The sequence below is a fragment of the Stomoxys calcitrans genome, chromosome 5, assembly GCF_963082655.1.
Source record: "Stomoxys calcitrans chromosome 5, idStoCalc2.1, whole genome shotgun sequence".
Classification (NCBI taxonomy): domain Eukaryota; kingdom Metazoa; phylum Arthropoda; class Insecta; order Diptera; family Muscidae; genus Stomoxys; species Stomoxys calcitrans.
In genome coordinates this window covers 109,735,339-109,751,955 of record NC_081556.1, presented here as the reverse complement: position 1 = coordinate 109,751,955, position 16,617 = coordinate 109,735,339, and the positions used below count along the sequence as shown (strand labels likewise).

General features: G+C 37.0%; 1 protein-coding gene across 5 annotated transcripts in view; it reads left to right on the top strand.

Annotated features, from left to right (window-relative positions):
- LOC106095920 (probable methylcrotonoyl-CoA carboxylase beta chain, mitochondrial) overlaps nucleotides 1–16,061 on the top strand; it is a 46,531-nt gene extending 30,470 nt beyond the window's left edge. For 4 of the 5 annotated variants that reach the window (XM_013263375.2, XM_059369454.1, XM_013263392.2 and 1 more), the window contains 6 exons: nucleotides 1,210–1,355; nucleotides 1,598–1,859; nucleotides 6,791–6,933; nucleotides 7,010–7,092; nucleotides 13,073–13,145; nucleotides 15,840–16,061. In XM_013263375.2, coding sequence (XP_013118829.2) covers nucleotides 1,210–1,355; nucleotides 1,598–1,859; nucleotides 6,791–6,933; nucleotides 7,010–7,092; nucleotides 13,073–13,145; nucleotides 15,840–15,890 — 758 coding nt within the window. In that variant the 3' untranslated portion in view covers nucleotides 15,891–16,061. Of the gene's footprint in view, nucleotides 1–1,209; nucleotides 1,356–1,597; nucleotides 1,860–6,059; nucleotides 6,319–6,790; nucleotides 6,934–7,009; nucleotides 7,093–13,072; nucleotides 13,146–15,839 lie in introns of all 5 variants that reach the window. The other variant, XM_013263382.2, reaches the window with a different exon arrangement.
- The last annotated feature ends 556 nt before the right edge of the window (nucleotides 16,062–16,617 follow it).

Sequence of the window (16,617 nt, the reverse complement as noted above, 5' to 3'; positions counted from 1 at the left end):
CGACCATAGCAGTATGGGGCTCAAATGAAAGGTCTTTGGGAGTAAAGCACGAATCTGCTATCAAGATTTGGGAAAAGTGTCTATTTGCCACCCCACCCCACCCCAATAACACCTCCCATATAGCAAGTATTTGAGGACCGTTGCAATAAGAGGTATTTTAGAGTAGAACACAAATCTGATATATATTTTCAAGGCCAAGACAATGAGTGGCCGCCCCATCCCCTGAACTGGTCATGTTTGCCGACTAAGGAAATATGGGGTACAAATGAAAGGTATTTGAGAGTAGACCACGAATCTGATATCAACATTCGGGACCAAATGTCTATGGGACGTTCAACCACCATAATAACCCCCAAATAGGACGTACCTACCTCTTTCCCAAAATACCATACGAGTAGCAGTTATTTAGTGACCATTGCAATATGCGCCTCAAATAAAGGTATTTGGGAGTAGAATACGAATCTGATATCCAAATGTGGGACCAAGTATTTGGGGCACCGCACCCTTCCCAAAAACACCCCTTAAAGGGTAAAAATTTACCAATCCTGCCAATATGTGGCTCAAATGAAAGGTATTTGAGATTAGAAAACAAATTTGATAACCAAGTGCTTCGGGGACGCCTCATTCTATAAACTCCCATTAATCCAATGGCAATATGGGGTTTAAACAAATCGTATTTGAGAAAAGAGCATGTTGCTTAAATTTTTTCAGGGCCAATTGTCTGGGGGACCGCTTCACCCTCGAAATCGGACATCATAAGAATATCGGGCTGAAATAAAGTCTTTTAAGAATGGAGTACATCTAACATCGAAACTTAAATGACATTAAACCCTCCAAGCGAATTTGTAGTTCATATGGGATTCAAATAAAGGCACTTATATTGTTATAGTGTTAGTCAAGCAATATGCATATAATCTTTAATTGTCGAAAATAAAAATTCAAAGGATAATTTTGTTACATATAAAGTAAAAGAAGATGCTGCGGAGCGGGCCCGGTTCAGCTAGTTTATATATAAAAGTCAAAGTGTTTTGTTCTGTATAGACTCGAAAACGGTTGATCCGATTTTCTTGAAATTTCCACCTATGGTGTAGGATGGTCTGGAATAAGTTTTAGGCGATATATTTTTCCAAGCGGCGTCTATTGTTTAATAATTTGTATACATCTTCAGTATGAAGAATATTTTTCAATGCTTTTTTTGGTTTTTTTTAGGTGCTGCTTATTGTCAGTTTATGGATATGCTATTTCCTGGTTGTGTGCCTATGAAACGTGTCAAGTTCCGCACAAATTTGGAACATGAATATATTCAGAATTTCAAGATATTGCAAGCCTCCTTTAAGAAAATGAGCGTTGACAAGGTAAGTTGGCCTGTTTTTATTTAAAAGTATTTCTTAAAATATTTTTAATATAATTTAAAAAAAAGTAAGTGATGATTGTTTTTGTATGCAACGATGTTGATCGAATCTTTGTTCTCTGTATTTTATTTTTCTTGTCCACCACCATGTTGTATATCTAACCCCCTAAACTCGATATATCGACAATCTAAAAACTCTGGTGAAATGAATGGACAAATGAATTTGGACGATTCACTACATTCTAGATTATACCAGTCGATAAATTAATTAAGGGTCGTTTTCAAGACAATTTTGAATTTCTGCAATGGTTTAAAAAGTTTTTTGATGCTAATTATGATGGACGTGAATATGAACCATTAATTGCACGAGGTGGCATCAGATTGGGCAACGGTGTTGGTGGCGGCGGTAGTGGTGTTGGCAGTAGCAATGATTTACTTGACAGACGTCACATACAAATGCCTTCGGGACGAACGCATCATGCTGCTGCTGCGACCACACGTACAACCGGTATGACCAAAATATAGAACATTTTCAGAAATATCTTCTTCATCCTCTTCTGCATAGTGTGAAGCACGTTTTTCACTTTGATTTTCCTTTCTGTTTCACTTTTGTTTGTTTATTTGGTTTTTCTTACACATTCATTTGGTTTAAGTTTCTTCTCCATATTTTTTTCTCCTTAATTTTAACCATCAGTATTTTATGTTTTCTTGAGAGACCTCTATGATGGTGATGATATGAGCACCATTTTGCCACTTCATCTAATACCACCGCAATGAACACACATTTCGCACAATTATGTATTTATTTAAGATTCATTTGCAATCTCTGACACACAGACTAATAAACTTAACATTGTGGTTATGATATCGAGTTTATAATCTAAATAAGTTAGTTATTCGTGGTAGTACAAATAAATTGTGTCTATTTTGGTTTTTTTTTCAAGTTTTTAATGGAGATTTTTTCCATTAATTTTTTTTTTAATTATTCTTTTAGGTTGAGTACTTACTATTGATTTTTAAATAGAAAAGTTTGCATTATAAAAGTGCATATAATTTAAAACAATTGATTTAAAGCCCTGCGAGAATTTCACAAAAACTTTTACAAGTGCTTACATTGTGATTCTGTTATTCCTGATACAAATCTTGATTTTTCATGAAATATAGGTTGGAAAAGCCGTTTTTGAAAAAGAAGTACTGGGCAATTTCATTTGATAGATCCTCCGATAATAGGAAGACTGTATATTTATAGGGGGACGCGTAACAGCGTGCGTTCACAATACTATTCAAGGGAAATATGGATCAGGGGCCGAATTACTGCTTACGTGAACGAGTAAAACCGTTCGAATTCTCTCTATTGTGAATTATGTATTTCTTTATTGAAGGAGAAATTTTGAAATTTAAGAACGAAAATGTCTAAATTGATCATAATTTATAATAAATTTGACATTAAAATGTTTTGTAAAAGTGCTATATTAAATACGAGATATAACATTCCAAGGCAGCCGGTTGTACGTACCGGATTGCCCCGATGAAGTCCTTCATCGGCAAGGGCTGCTGCATCAGTGCACAACACACTGCTACAACAACAACAACGAGATTAAATTTTATTTGATTCGAAAGCGCACTCGATCACGTATGCGGTAATTCGGCCCCAGATAAACTTACAAGGCTTGGAACCCCATTATATATGAAGATGGCCACAAATAAGGCCAGTAAATCCTTCAAGAATATGTGGTTTTGTATGTTGTTGTAGTAGTTTATTGTGTTCTATCTTTCGTCTGCTTGATTCTGTTGAGTGTCAAGACCCAGGAACTCTGCGACTAAGATAGGGTGCGTCCACTTCCGGGATCTGGGTCTGAGTGGAGTGGGTCTGGCTGGACAGTTAAACAGGTGATGTGTACCGTGCGGTCCCTGGTTACAATCGGGACATACATCTTGCACGTCGGCATCAATCCTTGCTCTGTAGGAGTTGAGGCGGCTTCATCTGCCGGAACGTAATTGAGCCCGAACTAGTCTGGTTTGCCGGGGGGTCAATTTCTTCATGTGCAATGGGAGGCGGTCGTTCTCCAAGGACTAAATTCACCCGATAGCCATTTACCGCATCTGCTACCGTCTGCATGAATATTGTCTAGACCTGCTTGATATGCCGCTTGATCTAGAGGTTCTCTCTTGTAGCGCTGAACCTCACGCACTAGATCACTTTAAGGCTTCTGGGCGGTGGATGTCTATCCACAAGATGATGATTTGGATGGATGGTCTCTGCGATAACAGCCCAAAAGGTATTGATAGACAGCATGTATTGTAGTTAAGTCTTCGCACTGGTAGGATCTTTGTCTCCTGATGGAGGTGATCCTCATGGGAATTGAGGAGACAGCCCGTCGCAGTTCCGAGGGCGGCATTCTGACAGATCTGAATATTGTTCCACTGCGTCATCGGCTCGGAGACCACGATTAAGGCGAATGGCTCTCCTCCTTGCCCTGTCACTCTCTGCATGCACAATAAAATGACGGTTGAACAACCTTGCGCATCTCTTCGGATCATTCACGGTTATTTCGCCAAAAGTGACTGAGGTCCTGTCATCCCGTCTACCGGGGTTCGAGAGTGATTTAACAGTAGACCACAGCTTGTCTACACCGGTGCCTAAGTTACATTGCTCCAAGTGTTCCAGCCACAAATTCCGCTTATGTTCGTTGACAAACCTGTTTATTTCCAGATTCAGCTCGCTGATTCTGGGGTTAGTGGGGTCCAAACAACGAATCCCATCACGCTCGTCTGCGAGTACCACTGCCTGCGCTGGGAAATTAAGACGCACTTGGGGTATTCAACCGGCTGGTATAAAGCGAGCGACTGCTGCGTTAATGATGTCTCGGAATTTCCTCTCGGCCACTAGCACATCCGAGGGGGGTGGCAGCTCACTGAAGCGGCGATTGGTATACACTCTGAAGCCATCCCAATCGGCCTTCTTCTGATTGATAAGCATCAGAGGTTATGAAGTCGGGTGGTCGGTCGATGGTGAGAATTATGGAGATAGTCCGACGACGCAAAAGGCGACAACAACGACGCTTGTGACCCACTGCTGGCTATGTTCGCATAGCATCTTGCGACATATCCAGTATGATTATACTCCTGTAGTGAAGTGAGGCCAGAGCAAGATCGGAAATGTACTCACTCCATGCACCGGTTACACCGACCGATGATGGAGGTGGTCCTGGCAAACCGAACAGAACCAGGGTTCTTTTCAATCCCGGCACGGACCAGAATTGCCGTACGGGAGAAGTCGGGGGGTCACATAGTCCGACGACGACGACGCTTGTGACCCACTGCTGGCTATGTTCGCATAGCACCTTGTGACCTATCCAGTATGATTATACTCCCGTAGTGAAGTGAGGCCAGAGCAAGATCGGAAATGCACAGATCCATGCACCGGTTACACCTCACCGACACCGACCGATGATGGAGGTGGTTCTGGCAAACCGAACAGAACCAGGGTCCGGGGTTCTTTTAAATCCGGGCACGGACCAGAAGCGTGCGAAGAAGGCACTTCGGGATGTGCCTCTCTCATGATGAAAAAAACGAACACATACACTGAGGCGGGAGCTCTTGCCGATGAAGATTCCATCGGGTCAATTCGGTGCCATGGGATTGACTGGCGGATAGTATTGCATTAAAGTTAGTTTAAAGGGCATATGATCGTAGTAGGGCTTAACACCAACCTGCAGATCGAGTAAAATTTTTAAAAAATTATATGAACAGACGGGAAAATCTATAACAGTCCTCTCCATAACGCCACAAACTAACAATATGTATACAGTCTCTACTGAGAGCATGGCAGGCCTATGTGGATCGGTATCCTGGTTTTAAATAAAAGTTGGTGATGGTTTATTTTGATGTAAACTAACAAACGAAAACGAGCTATATTTTTAGCTTTAGAAATTAAAATTAGATTTTAATACTATACCAAGGCTATTACTGTCTAGCAACAGGTTCAACAAAAACTGCAAAGAAGTGATCATTTCATTGAGAAATAAAAAGGAATTCATAGTAAAAAGGAATTTATAATAAAAAGGAATATGTCAAAAAAGAAATTAGTATTAATCAAGTGGCAAGGGTGATGACCATTCTCTGCCTAGTGGGGCAAACGGTTGTTAGTTCATCGAGTTTGGTTACGATCATCAACATCTTATCAGTCTAAATAATATACGGCATGAAAAGCAAGTCAGGCGAAATCACTTGGCTGAACAGAATATTTTATTAAGGTTTTTTTTCTGTCTTATTTTGAGTGCAAGTGAAAAAGCCCATAAGTACATATATGTCAATGTATCAGTGCATTTTTTTTTTTTGTGTGAAAATGTTCATGCTGCGCTACATACATACATTTATCCCAATTGGTTCACCTTGTTTGGAGAAATTTGTCCCAATTATGACATTCAATTCGCATAACTCCTTTAGAAGACCCAACCAACCATCTATCTGCTCCCTTATTAAAGCCCGGTTCATGAAACATCACTTACTTTACTACACTTTATTATAAAAATAAAATTTGCATTGACTTTCATATTTGCATCTATCATTTATTTGTTTCTTCTTTTTTTCTTTTTATCACACTTCTTGTTTTTTCCTTTGTGTGTATGTCCGTGATTGTTTATTCCTTGTGAAAAAACAAAAACAACAACAACAAAAATGCATAAAAAACGTACCACATATTTAGATTATACCCATTGACAAATTAATAAAAGGCCGCTTCCAAGATAATTTTGAATTTTTGCAATGGTTCAAAAAGTTTTTCGATGCCAACTACGATGGTCACGATTATGACGCCAGTGCGGCCAGAGAGGGTGCACAAATGGGTTTTGGAGCGGGTAATGTTAAGACTTTACCAGGCACAGGTGGCGGCAGCACGGTGTACAGGAAACCAGCGGTGGCAGTGGCCACACCACGAGCAACAGTGCCATCGACCATGAGGCCTAGTATGTGATTTGTCTTTATTGTTGTTATTTCTTAAGTTTTGTTCTTAGTTGTATTTCATTGTATATGCATACATATGTATATATGTACACAAGTATGTATGTATTTGGATGTTGGTACTATATTTTCCTTTCTCCTAATATTGGCATTATTTCGTATTGTTTCTTTTTTTATATCATACTTCATTTAACAAATCGGAATAGCACTTGCATTGTTCAAATCCATTTACATACATACATCATTTTGTTTAACTATTATTATTATAGACTCATTTTTTACCTGCAATTACACATTTTATTTACACTTAATTTCTTTGACGTGCTTCGCGTTTATTCAGAAAATAAAATGCAATGAAATTTACTCAATAAATTGAATAAAGTTTTGAATAAATTTCACTTTAAAATAGTATGACAATTTAATTAAAGCTGCATTTTCTTCTCCCCCTGGTGTGCTTCCGCCTTCTCCCATCATCAGCTACAAAAGTACCACCCAGAGCAGCGCCTGTAGCAAATTCAAGACCCACAGCAATCTCAAATAGCAGTGGTGGTGCTGTTAAAAAGGCAAATGATAATTCAAATGCTGTAACAAACCAACAAATTGAAGAGCTATCAAGTCAGGTAATTAACGAAAAATACTATAATCGCCCATATATATGCATTTAATGAGCTTTTTTATTTTCTATTTTGCATGTAGGTTATGGATATGCGTTTAAATTTGGAGGGCTTGGAAAAGGAACGAGATTTCTACTTCTCCAAATTGCGTGACATAGAAATTCTGTAAGTAATAATGTGATTAAAAGAGGGATACTCTTTTTGTATCGAAGATTGCCGATATATTTCAACTTTGATTAGCTGACTAGACCATACAATACCAAAAGAAATTATTTGTAGCCCGAATAGGTTGTATGTATAAGTACCTTGACAGGGGTCATAACCGTACACTGTGCCATAGTTCACATGGCGGCGCGCATGGGGATACCGCACAATGACTTCTGTAGGACTTGCCTCGATGAGGATGAGAGTATTGAGCACTTGCTTTGTTCATGTCTGGGTCTGCAGAGACGTAGGTTCTCCTTTCTGGGGAGCCGTTTCTTCTGTGATCTGGGTGAACTTGCGAACGTACCTATTGTATATGTCATGAGGTTTGTTGAAGGAACAGTTTGGTTTCGATGGGTACTCTGCCGTAGGTACATCCGTGCCTGCGTAAGGACGGGCCTTTATTATCTATTTTGCCTGTAGGTTATGAATATGCGTTTAAATTTAGAGGCTTTGGAAAAGGAACGAGACTTCTACTTCTCCAAATTGCGTGACATAGAAATTCTGTAAGTAATATTGTGATTAAAACAGGGATACTCCTTTCGAATCAAAGATTGTCGATATATAACAACTCTCCATTTACTATCGACTGACTAGCTGATTATACCATACAATACCGAAAGAAATTATTTGTAGCCCGAATAGTTTGTATGTCTCTCTCTCTCCCTTTCTATCAATGAATATACAATGGTAGCATTTCTGGATATTGAGGGACCTTCAACTATGTTAAACCGACGTAGAGTGGCCCAAACGGCGAAAAAATTGTAAATAAGTCCACAACTTTTTATCTGTTGATCTGAGCGGTAAAAATTTTCTAGACATTTGCGGAGGAAGACATTGGCTTTCAGGTCCATATCTCCAATACAGGATGAGATACAGGGTGTCAAAGTTGACCACTTTCCACTTCTCCAACCTTTAAGGGGCTATAACTTTTGATCTACTGAACCGATATATGATTTAGGACTTTAAAGAAAGTGCTTGGCGAGAACTAAAAAATGCAAAATGTATCATGTCATCGCGAACCGTTACGAGGTATGAATAATTTAATTTATGGGTCGATTTTAGATTGCAACTCGACTACAGTTGCGTTACCTAAAGACAATACCACAAAATAACCAGTAAGGAAAGGCGGCAAAAGTTGGGCGGAGCCGACTATATAATACCATACACCTATCCTACAATTATAAGTTCGGGCAATACATAAATATATATGTAAAGGGTGATTTTTTTGAGGTTAGGATTTTCATGCATTAGTATTTGACAGATCACGTGGGATTTCAGACATGGTGTCAAAGAGAAAGATGCTCAGTATGCTTTGACATTTCATCATGAATAGACTTACTAACGAGCAACGCTTGCAAATCATTGAATTTTATTACCAAAATCAGTGTTCGGTTCGAAATGTGTTCATTCATGTGTTCAGCGATGAGGCTCATTTCTGGTTGAATGGCTACGTAAATAAGCAAAATTGCCGCATTTGGAGTGAAGAGCAACCAGAAGCCGTTCAAGAACTGCCCATGCATCCCGAAAAATGCACTTTTTGGTGTGGTTTGTACGCTGGTGGAATCATTGGACCGTATTTTTTCAAAGATGCTGTTGGACGCAACGTTACGGTGAATGAACACATTTCGAACCGAACACTGATTTTGGTAATAAAATTCAATGATTTGCAAGCGTTGCTCGTTAGTAAGTCTATTCATGATGAAATGTCAAAGCATACTGAGCATCTTTCTCTTTGACACCATGTCTGAAATCCCACGTGATCTGTCAAATACTAATGCATGAAAATCCTAACCTCAAAAAAATCACCCTTTATATGAGAGCTAAATCTAAACCGACTTTCAAACAGATCGTTTGAAAATTGTAGCTATCACTGCCATTTAAGTGCAAGTCAGGCGATACATATACATAGGAGCTATATCCAAATCTGACTCGATTTTGATGAAATCTTGCAGATATTTTAGGATCAGTAACAAATTTTGTGCAGATCGGTTGAAAATTGTAGCTACTACGGCCATTTAAGTGCAAATCGGGCGATACATATATGTGGGAGATATATCTAAATCTGAACCGATTTTGATGAAAGTTTGCAGATATGTTAAAACAGTCCGTCCCAAATTTTGTGCAGATCGGTTGAAAATTGTAGCTACTATGGCCATTTATGTGCAAAACGGGCGATATATATATATGTAAATGAGAGTTTTATCTAAATCTAAACCGACTTTCAAACAGATCGTTTGAAAATTGTAGCTACTACGTCCATTTAAGTGCAAATCATGCAATACATATACATAGGAGCTATATTCAAATTTGACTCCATTTTGATGAAATCTTGCAGATATATTAAGATTAGTAACAAAACAGTCCTTGCCAAATTTTGTGCAGATCGGTTGAAAATTGTAGCTACTACGGCCATTTAAGTGCAAATCGGGCGATACATATATATGGGAGCTATATCTAAAACTGATTTTGATGAAATTTTGCAGATATGTTAAAACAGTCCGTCCCAAATTTGGTGCAGATCGGTTGAAAATTGTAGCTACTACGGCCATTTAAGTGCAAATCAGGCGATATATATATGGGAGCTATATCTTAATCTGAACCGATTTTTACCAAAGTTAATAGCGTTTGTCCTTGGGCTAAAAAGCAATATCTGCAAAATTTCGTGATAATTGGACAAAAAAATACGACTTGTACTTTGATTACAAGAATACATGGACTCACAGACGGACATGGCTAAATTGAATCAGAAAGTGATTGTGAGTCGATCGGTATACTTATCAATGGGTCTAGCTCTTCTCCTTCTTTGCGTTGCAAACAAATGCACAACTTATAAGACCCTGTTGTGGTGTAAAGTATAAAATTTAGTATAAAGTTGGAAATTTTTGTCAATTTCATTCAATATCAGTATTTTTAAAGGTCAATATCAGTATGTTTTAAAGTACGCAATTCAATACAAAAATTAAAATTTGTGTAAAAAATTTGGCCGTTGGCAACGCAAATGAAGTTGGGTTGCCATCCATAATGGACCCATTAAAAATATCAAAATTTTGCGTTGGATTTTTTTCAGTGTTTTCTTAATGACTCTGTCTAATTTTAAACTATATAAATTTCACACAAGTTGTGTCAGTAAATGCCCGATTTTGCTGAAATTTTTAAAAATTTGTTATATCATTATTATTGCTTTTAATTAATTGTTTGATTGAAACTGCTTTAATGGCGAATGTGATTATACCAAGTACCGTTTTTGAATAAGTTGATTAAAAAAAATTATTGAAATTTTTTAAACTTTCAATTATTTTTTTAACTGATCCAATTGAAAAAAAAGTATTAAAATTTTGAACTAATTTTAAATTAAAAAAAATTATCGAAATTTTTTGAAAATTCCATTTAATTTCTATGTTTGGTACACAGATGTTTAGCTATTGGAAAATGATCTTGAGGTGCGTTGTTAAGGCAAAGGTCCGTGGGTTGTCGAGAAGGGGTGTTGTTATTGTCATAGCAGTGTGTTCTACACTGAGGCGGCAACTTTTGGCCGATGAAGGACTCCATCGGGTTTATCCAGTTGAAATAGTATTGCATAGATTTGTCGAAATGTGGGACGTATAGGTCTTTAAGCACAAAATGATAAAAAATTATTGAATCAATTAATTTCTTAATTAAAAATGTTTAATAACGATTGTGATTTTTAAAATGCCAAGAATTTTCCTAACGACCCTAATTGGAAACAATCAAATTCAATTAAAAAATGATTGAATCAAATTTTTAATTGAAAACGATTTTATTTTCAATTAAATTTTTAATTGAAAATTTCTTGCGATTTTTTTCTGTGTATTCATAAGCTTCCACGCCAAATATGATCCATTAGGGTGGTTTTAAATTTTTTTTGACGGTACCCTCCTAAAATGTTTCATTTTATTATTGGGTTGCCTAAAAAGTAATTGCGGATTTTTTAAAAGAAAGTAAAAGCATTTTTAATAAAACTTAGAATGAACTTTAATCAAATATATAATTGCCATTTTATTCGATAACCTTTTCCCATCTTCCTGGCAAATTTAGTATTCCACGCTCATAGAACTTCTGGCCTTTATCTGCAAAAAACTGAACCAAGCGCGATTTTATAGCCTCATCATTGCCGAAAGTTTTACCATTTAAGGAGTTCTGCAAAGATCGAAATAAATGGTAGTTTGATGGTGCAAGGTCAGGGCTATATGGTGGATGCATCAAAAGTTCCCAGCCAAGCTCACTCAGTTTTTGGCGAGTGACCAAAGATGTGTGCGGTCTAGCGTGTCCTGGTGGAATATGACACCTTTACGATTGACCAATTCTGGTCGCTTCTCCTTGATGGCTGTATTCAATTTGTCCAATTGTTGACAGTAAACATCCGAATTAATCGTTTGGTTCCTTGGAAGCAGCTCAAAATATACCACACCCTTCTAATCCCACCAAACAGACAGCATAACCTTCTTTTGGTGGATATCAGCCTTCGAAGTGGTTTGAGCTGGTTCACCATGCTTGGACCATGATCGTTTTCGACTAACGTCGTTGTAAACAATCCATTTTTCATCTCCAGTTATGATTCGTTTTAAAAACGGATCGAATTCATTGCGTTTAAGGTGCATATCACAAGCGTTGATTCGGTTTGTTAAATGAATTTCTTTCAATACATGTGGTACCCATATTAAAATTGACGCCAAACAAACAAATGTAAACAAAATTTCGCGCACTTTTTTTCTAAAGCAAGCTAAAAGTAACAGCTGATAACTGACAGAAGAAAGAATGCAATTACAGAGTCACAAGCCGTTGAAAAAATTTGTCAACGCCGACTATATTACTACTATATTACCGACAATTACTTTTTGGGCAACCAATAGATTCCCAAAATTTGAGCACAATTGGAAAACGCTAACACGTGCTGCTGGAGCCTCAAAATTTTGAAAATCTCAATTTTTTGGTAATTTGGCGACTATTGGGACTTTGATAAATCATCTCTCTCTCTTTGATGATCCCGTTAACTTACTTTATAGTTTTTAATTTTTCTCTTGAAACGATTCACTAAGTTCAGACATTTTTTGTCTTTTTGTTGTTGGCGTTAGAGAGGCAAACTCTTGAGCACAGAATAGGGATTTTTATGTATGTATGTGTTATACCACTTTTATACTATTTTCATTTAAATTGTTTTAATAAATTATGACCGCGAATATTTAGCGTTCCTAAATATCAAAAAGTCTCGTTCAGTAAACAAATACATCATTCACAATAGAGAGATTTCGAATCATTTTACTCGTTCGCGTATGGGGTAATTCGGCCCCAGAACTTTCTCACATAAGAACGCACAAGATACAAGGTACAAAATGCCTGGATATTTCCTATGTGTTTTAGGGATGTGAAATTAATTTTTAACCCAAAAGAAAGAAAACCAAATAACAAGAAGCCAACAGAGTTTCATTTTGCAATCATTTGTGACTTCAGATTGATAGACTCTGATTCCAGTTAAAGAGTTTGCAAGAACTTTCTCGAATGCTTGTAGCAATGCAAAGACCATTGTAGCAGAGCTTAACGATTGGACAAGGCTTCTTTGTAGCTAATGCATATACTACCATTGTACTAAAATATATCATTGTACTAAAGATAAATTTTTTAACATTGCTTGTAGCAATGCAAAGGCCACTGTAGCAATTTCGCTTTTTTTCAAAAAAAATAGGGCGTAAAGTTTATGCTTAAGATGTGGGACATTCTTCAGGAAGCTCACTGAAAAACGGCTAAGACAAAAGGAGTACATTTTTCTTGGTGTTTATCTGCCTGTTGGAAGGTTGAAATATTGCATTTTCCTCACTCATTAAAGTGAAAGAAGTTTTAATCGTTCATAAAATTAGTAATTATGCCATAAAAATTATCGCTACATATAAAGAATAATAATTATTTTTACCTTTACTTATAGCTGCCAAGAAGCTGATGAGGGGGATACACATCCTTTGATACAGAAAATTCTGGAAATTTTGTACGCAACGGAGGTACGTAACGAAATGTTTTATCTTTGTTCCAAATTTATTAAAAACAAATATCTAAACTACAATACTGAAAGGTTAACCGCTGTTTAAGTCACATATAAACCTTAAACCCATTTTGTATCAATGACTATGATATTTTTTACTGTGTTTTTTTTAACTTGCTGTGCCGGACAAAGATATTGGCACAGTAACAACATTTGAAATAACCAACAAATTTGCATGACATTTGACATATTGGGTTGCCCAAAAAGTAATTGCGGATTTTTCATATAGTCGGCGCTGTAATTGCATTCTTTCTTCTGTCAGTTATCAGCTGTAACTTTTAGCTTGCTTTAGAAAAAAGTGTAAAAATAGTATATTTTATTAAAGTTCGTTCTAAGTTTTATTAAAAATGCATTTACTTTCTTTTAAAAAAATCCGCAATTACTTTTTGGGCAACCCAATATTTGTTAACAAATATTTAACAAATTTAAATGTCAAAGTATTGTTAATGTCCATACCTACTTACCTACTCATCCCATTCATAACTTCCTATTAGATAAACAATGGATTGCATATATTGGGCAAATAACCCACATGTTGATAAAAAAAAGGAGTTAAATGAGGTATTTGAAATAAAGGGATGTTTGCTAAAATTGCAAATTTTGCCCAAGTACATTCCACTAAGGAAACTTTTCACATATCAATGAGTGTAGTCCGATTCAAGTTTAAGCTCAATGATAAGGGGTCTCCTTTTTATAGCCGAGTCCGAACGACGTACGGCTGTGTAACACCTCTTTGGAGAGAAGTTTTGCATGGCATAGTACCTCACAATATTGCCAGCATTAGGAGGGGAAAACCACTGCTGAAAATGTTGTTCTGATGGTCCCGCCAGGATTCGAACCCAGGCGTTCAGCGTCATAGGCGGACATGCTAACCTCTGCGCTACGGTGGCCTCCATTGGTTATTTAAAGGCGCCAATAACTCGCCTTGTCATAACGAGCATAATAGGCACTCAGTATTAGTGCAAGAGCCGGTACCGCCCGGCCTCTCACTGTGACTCCCCGCTCGATACCGCTGATTGTCCGCGACTGCCGTTGCATTCCACTATTCGCAACCAGTGGACTCGCCCGGTAGCTCGCAGCTAAGCTTTTCGTGACAGCAATTAACACAATAGAGATCAGACCTCAATGTTCCAGCCTATGTGGTGCTCAAAGCTATCCAGTGCCGGGGCGACGTCCTCATCGTCGGACTATGTGACCCCTTCGACCTCTCCCGTGTGGCAATATACACAACAACACAGTGTCCCTGTTCCTTAGTATAATGTTCATGGGCAAAATTTACATTTGCAAATAACCAATGGCCAACCTGTTTCCGCGGCGATCAATCCTTTGGATCGGAACGAGCTTGCCCACCTACAGGAGTTTGAAGAGGATTGCCACCTCCACATTGAAACGACGCTTGTGCCTCACACAAGACCTTGCAAAATATTCAGTGGGACTATATTCCCGCAACGAGGTAAAGCCAAAGCAAGATGGAAAATGTACCATTCCATCCACCGGTTGTACCTCACCGACACCGACTGATGATGGAGGTGGTTCTAGAACCAGGATGCGGGGTCCTCTTCAATCCCGGAACGGACAAGCAACATGTGAAGAGGGCACTCTGGGACATGCCTCTCCCATGACGAAAAAAGAACAAACACCTACACTGAGTCGGCAGGCCCTGGCCGATGGAGAGTTCTATAGGGACAATCCGGCACACTACAGAACCGGCTGTCATTTTAGAGTTGGCAAACTATCGATAATCGCAACATTTGATATTTTCGAAAGTTTTAATAACAAATATCGATAGTATCGATACTATGGTTAATTTCCCATCAGCTATATTTCAAACGAAAATGAGAAGTAAAAATCAGGAGATCGCTTATGCAGAAGCAATATCCATGCATAGACCAAATAAAACCAAGGTTAGTTACCAAGATCACACTGGTACCTCTGTCAAACTGGCATCGACAGATTTATGATATTTGTTTTATTGGCAACTCATTATATTAGCTGTGTTCGGGAACTCAAAAATTTGAGAGAAATCAATGTACAAAATATTAGCCTAATCGGATAAAAAAATGTGCGCCCTCTATAGGCGCAATGTATCATAAAGGATACATTCAGTGTCGGATTGCTTATTTTTGTTTAGTTTTGCAAAAATAACAATTAAATATCGTTAGTGCCATTGACATTTTTTCAGCTCTATGCCATATGTGTAAGGTCCGTAACGTGATTTCAACAGACTGACGTACAAATATGGTTAAATACACAAAGAAATTGTTTACAGGCCGGATAGCTTCGTATTGTATGTAATGAAGAATAAAAAATAAATATAAATACTTTGTAAGGTCGGGAATGGATATTAATGGCAAAACTAAGGGGTCGATTATGGATGGCAACTCAACTATCAGTTGTCTCTTTTTACAGACGACGTTTGGGCACAATTATCAAACATTGCAGCCACCCCAAAAAATTTAAATCATAAAAAAATCACAATTTATAGATTACAATATAAATATTTTCTATATTTAACTTTTGTAATATCAAGCTCGAGGTCTTCAGATTTGTTTTTTATTTTATTTATTTATTCGATATTTCGCCCAAAATAAAAAATATATTTTATTATTCTACATGTTATTTTCTATTTATTTTTTTTTTCTTTTTCTTTTAGGATGGTTTTGCGCCTCCAGATGAGATTCCACCTGAAGATGAAGAATATTAAGTATGTCGTGCGGTGGTATGTGGTGCGTGCGTGCGTGTGAATGTGTGTTACACGCGGAGTGTTCTCTTTATGATTTATTTTCTTTACTGTCATCAGCAAAACTTTACCTCTTTTTTGTTTTGTATACAAAAAAAAAAATTAATAATAATAATAAATCACTTTAGCTTCTTATTTTCCATAAATTATTTATAACGTTGCAAAAGAACTACAACAAACAAAATGTTGAACATAAGTGTTGAAAATTTTTTTGCAAAAAATCGCAATGAACAAAAAAAGAAAACTTAACAAAAAAACACCGGAGAGACACAATAAACTAAAAACAAATAATTTTTTGATTTAGCTTATATGTATTTTTTTCTAAAACACCAAGTTCTACTTTCGAAAAATCTATTTAATGATAACAACAAAAATTATTAGTTGTAACAATGGAAAAGTAACAATGGCGATTGAACACAGAGCTCGTTAATGTCTAAAACAAGAATAACAACTTTATGCGACAAATGTTGAAAATGTATTAAACAACTGCAATAAGATCTTTCTAAAATAATGCTCAAAAACCTAATTTGAAACTTCGAATTCTTGTCGTTTGTTTTCTTTTTTTTTACTTTTTATTTTAAATAAATCTTTTTTTTTTATTTTTACATGTAAAATTTTTCAAAAAGAAAAAACATAAATAAACCGAGCTAAGAAATACTTTTTGTATTCTAATAACTATTTTAAGTATGGC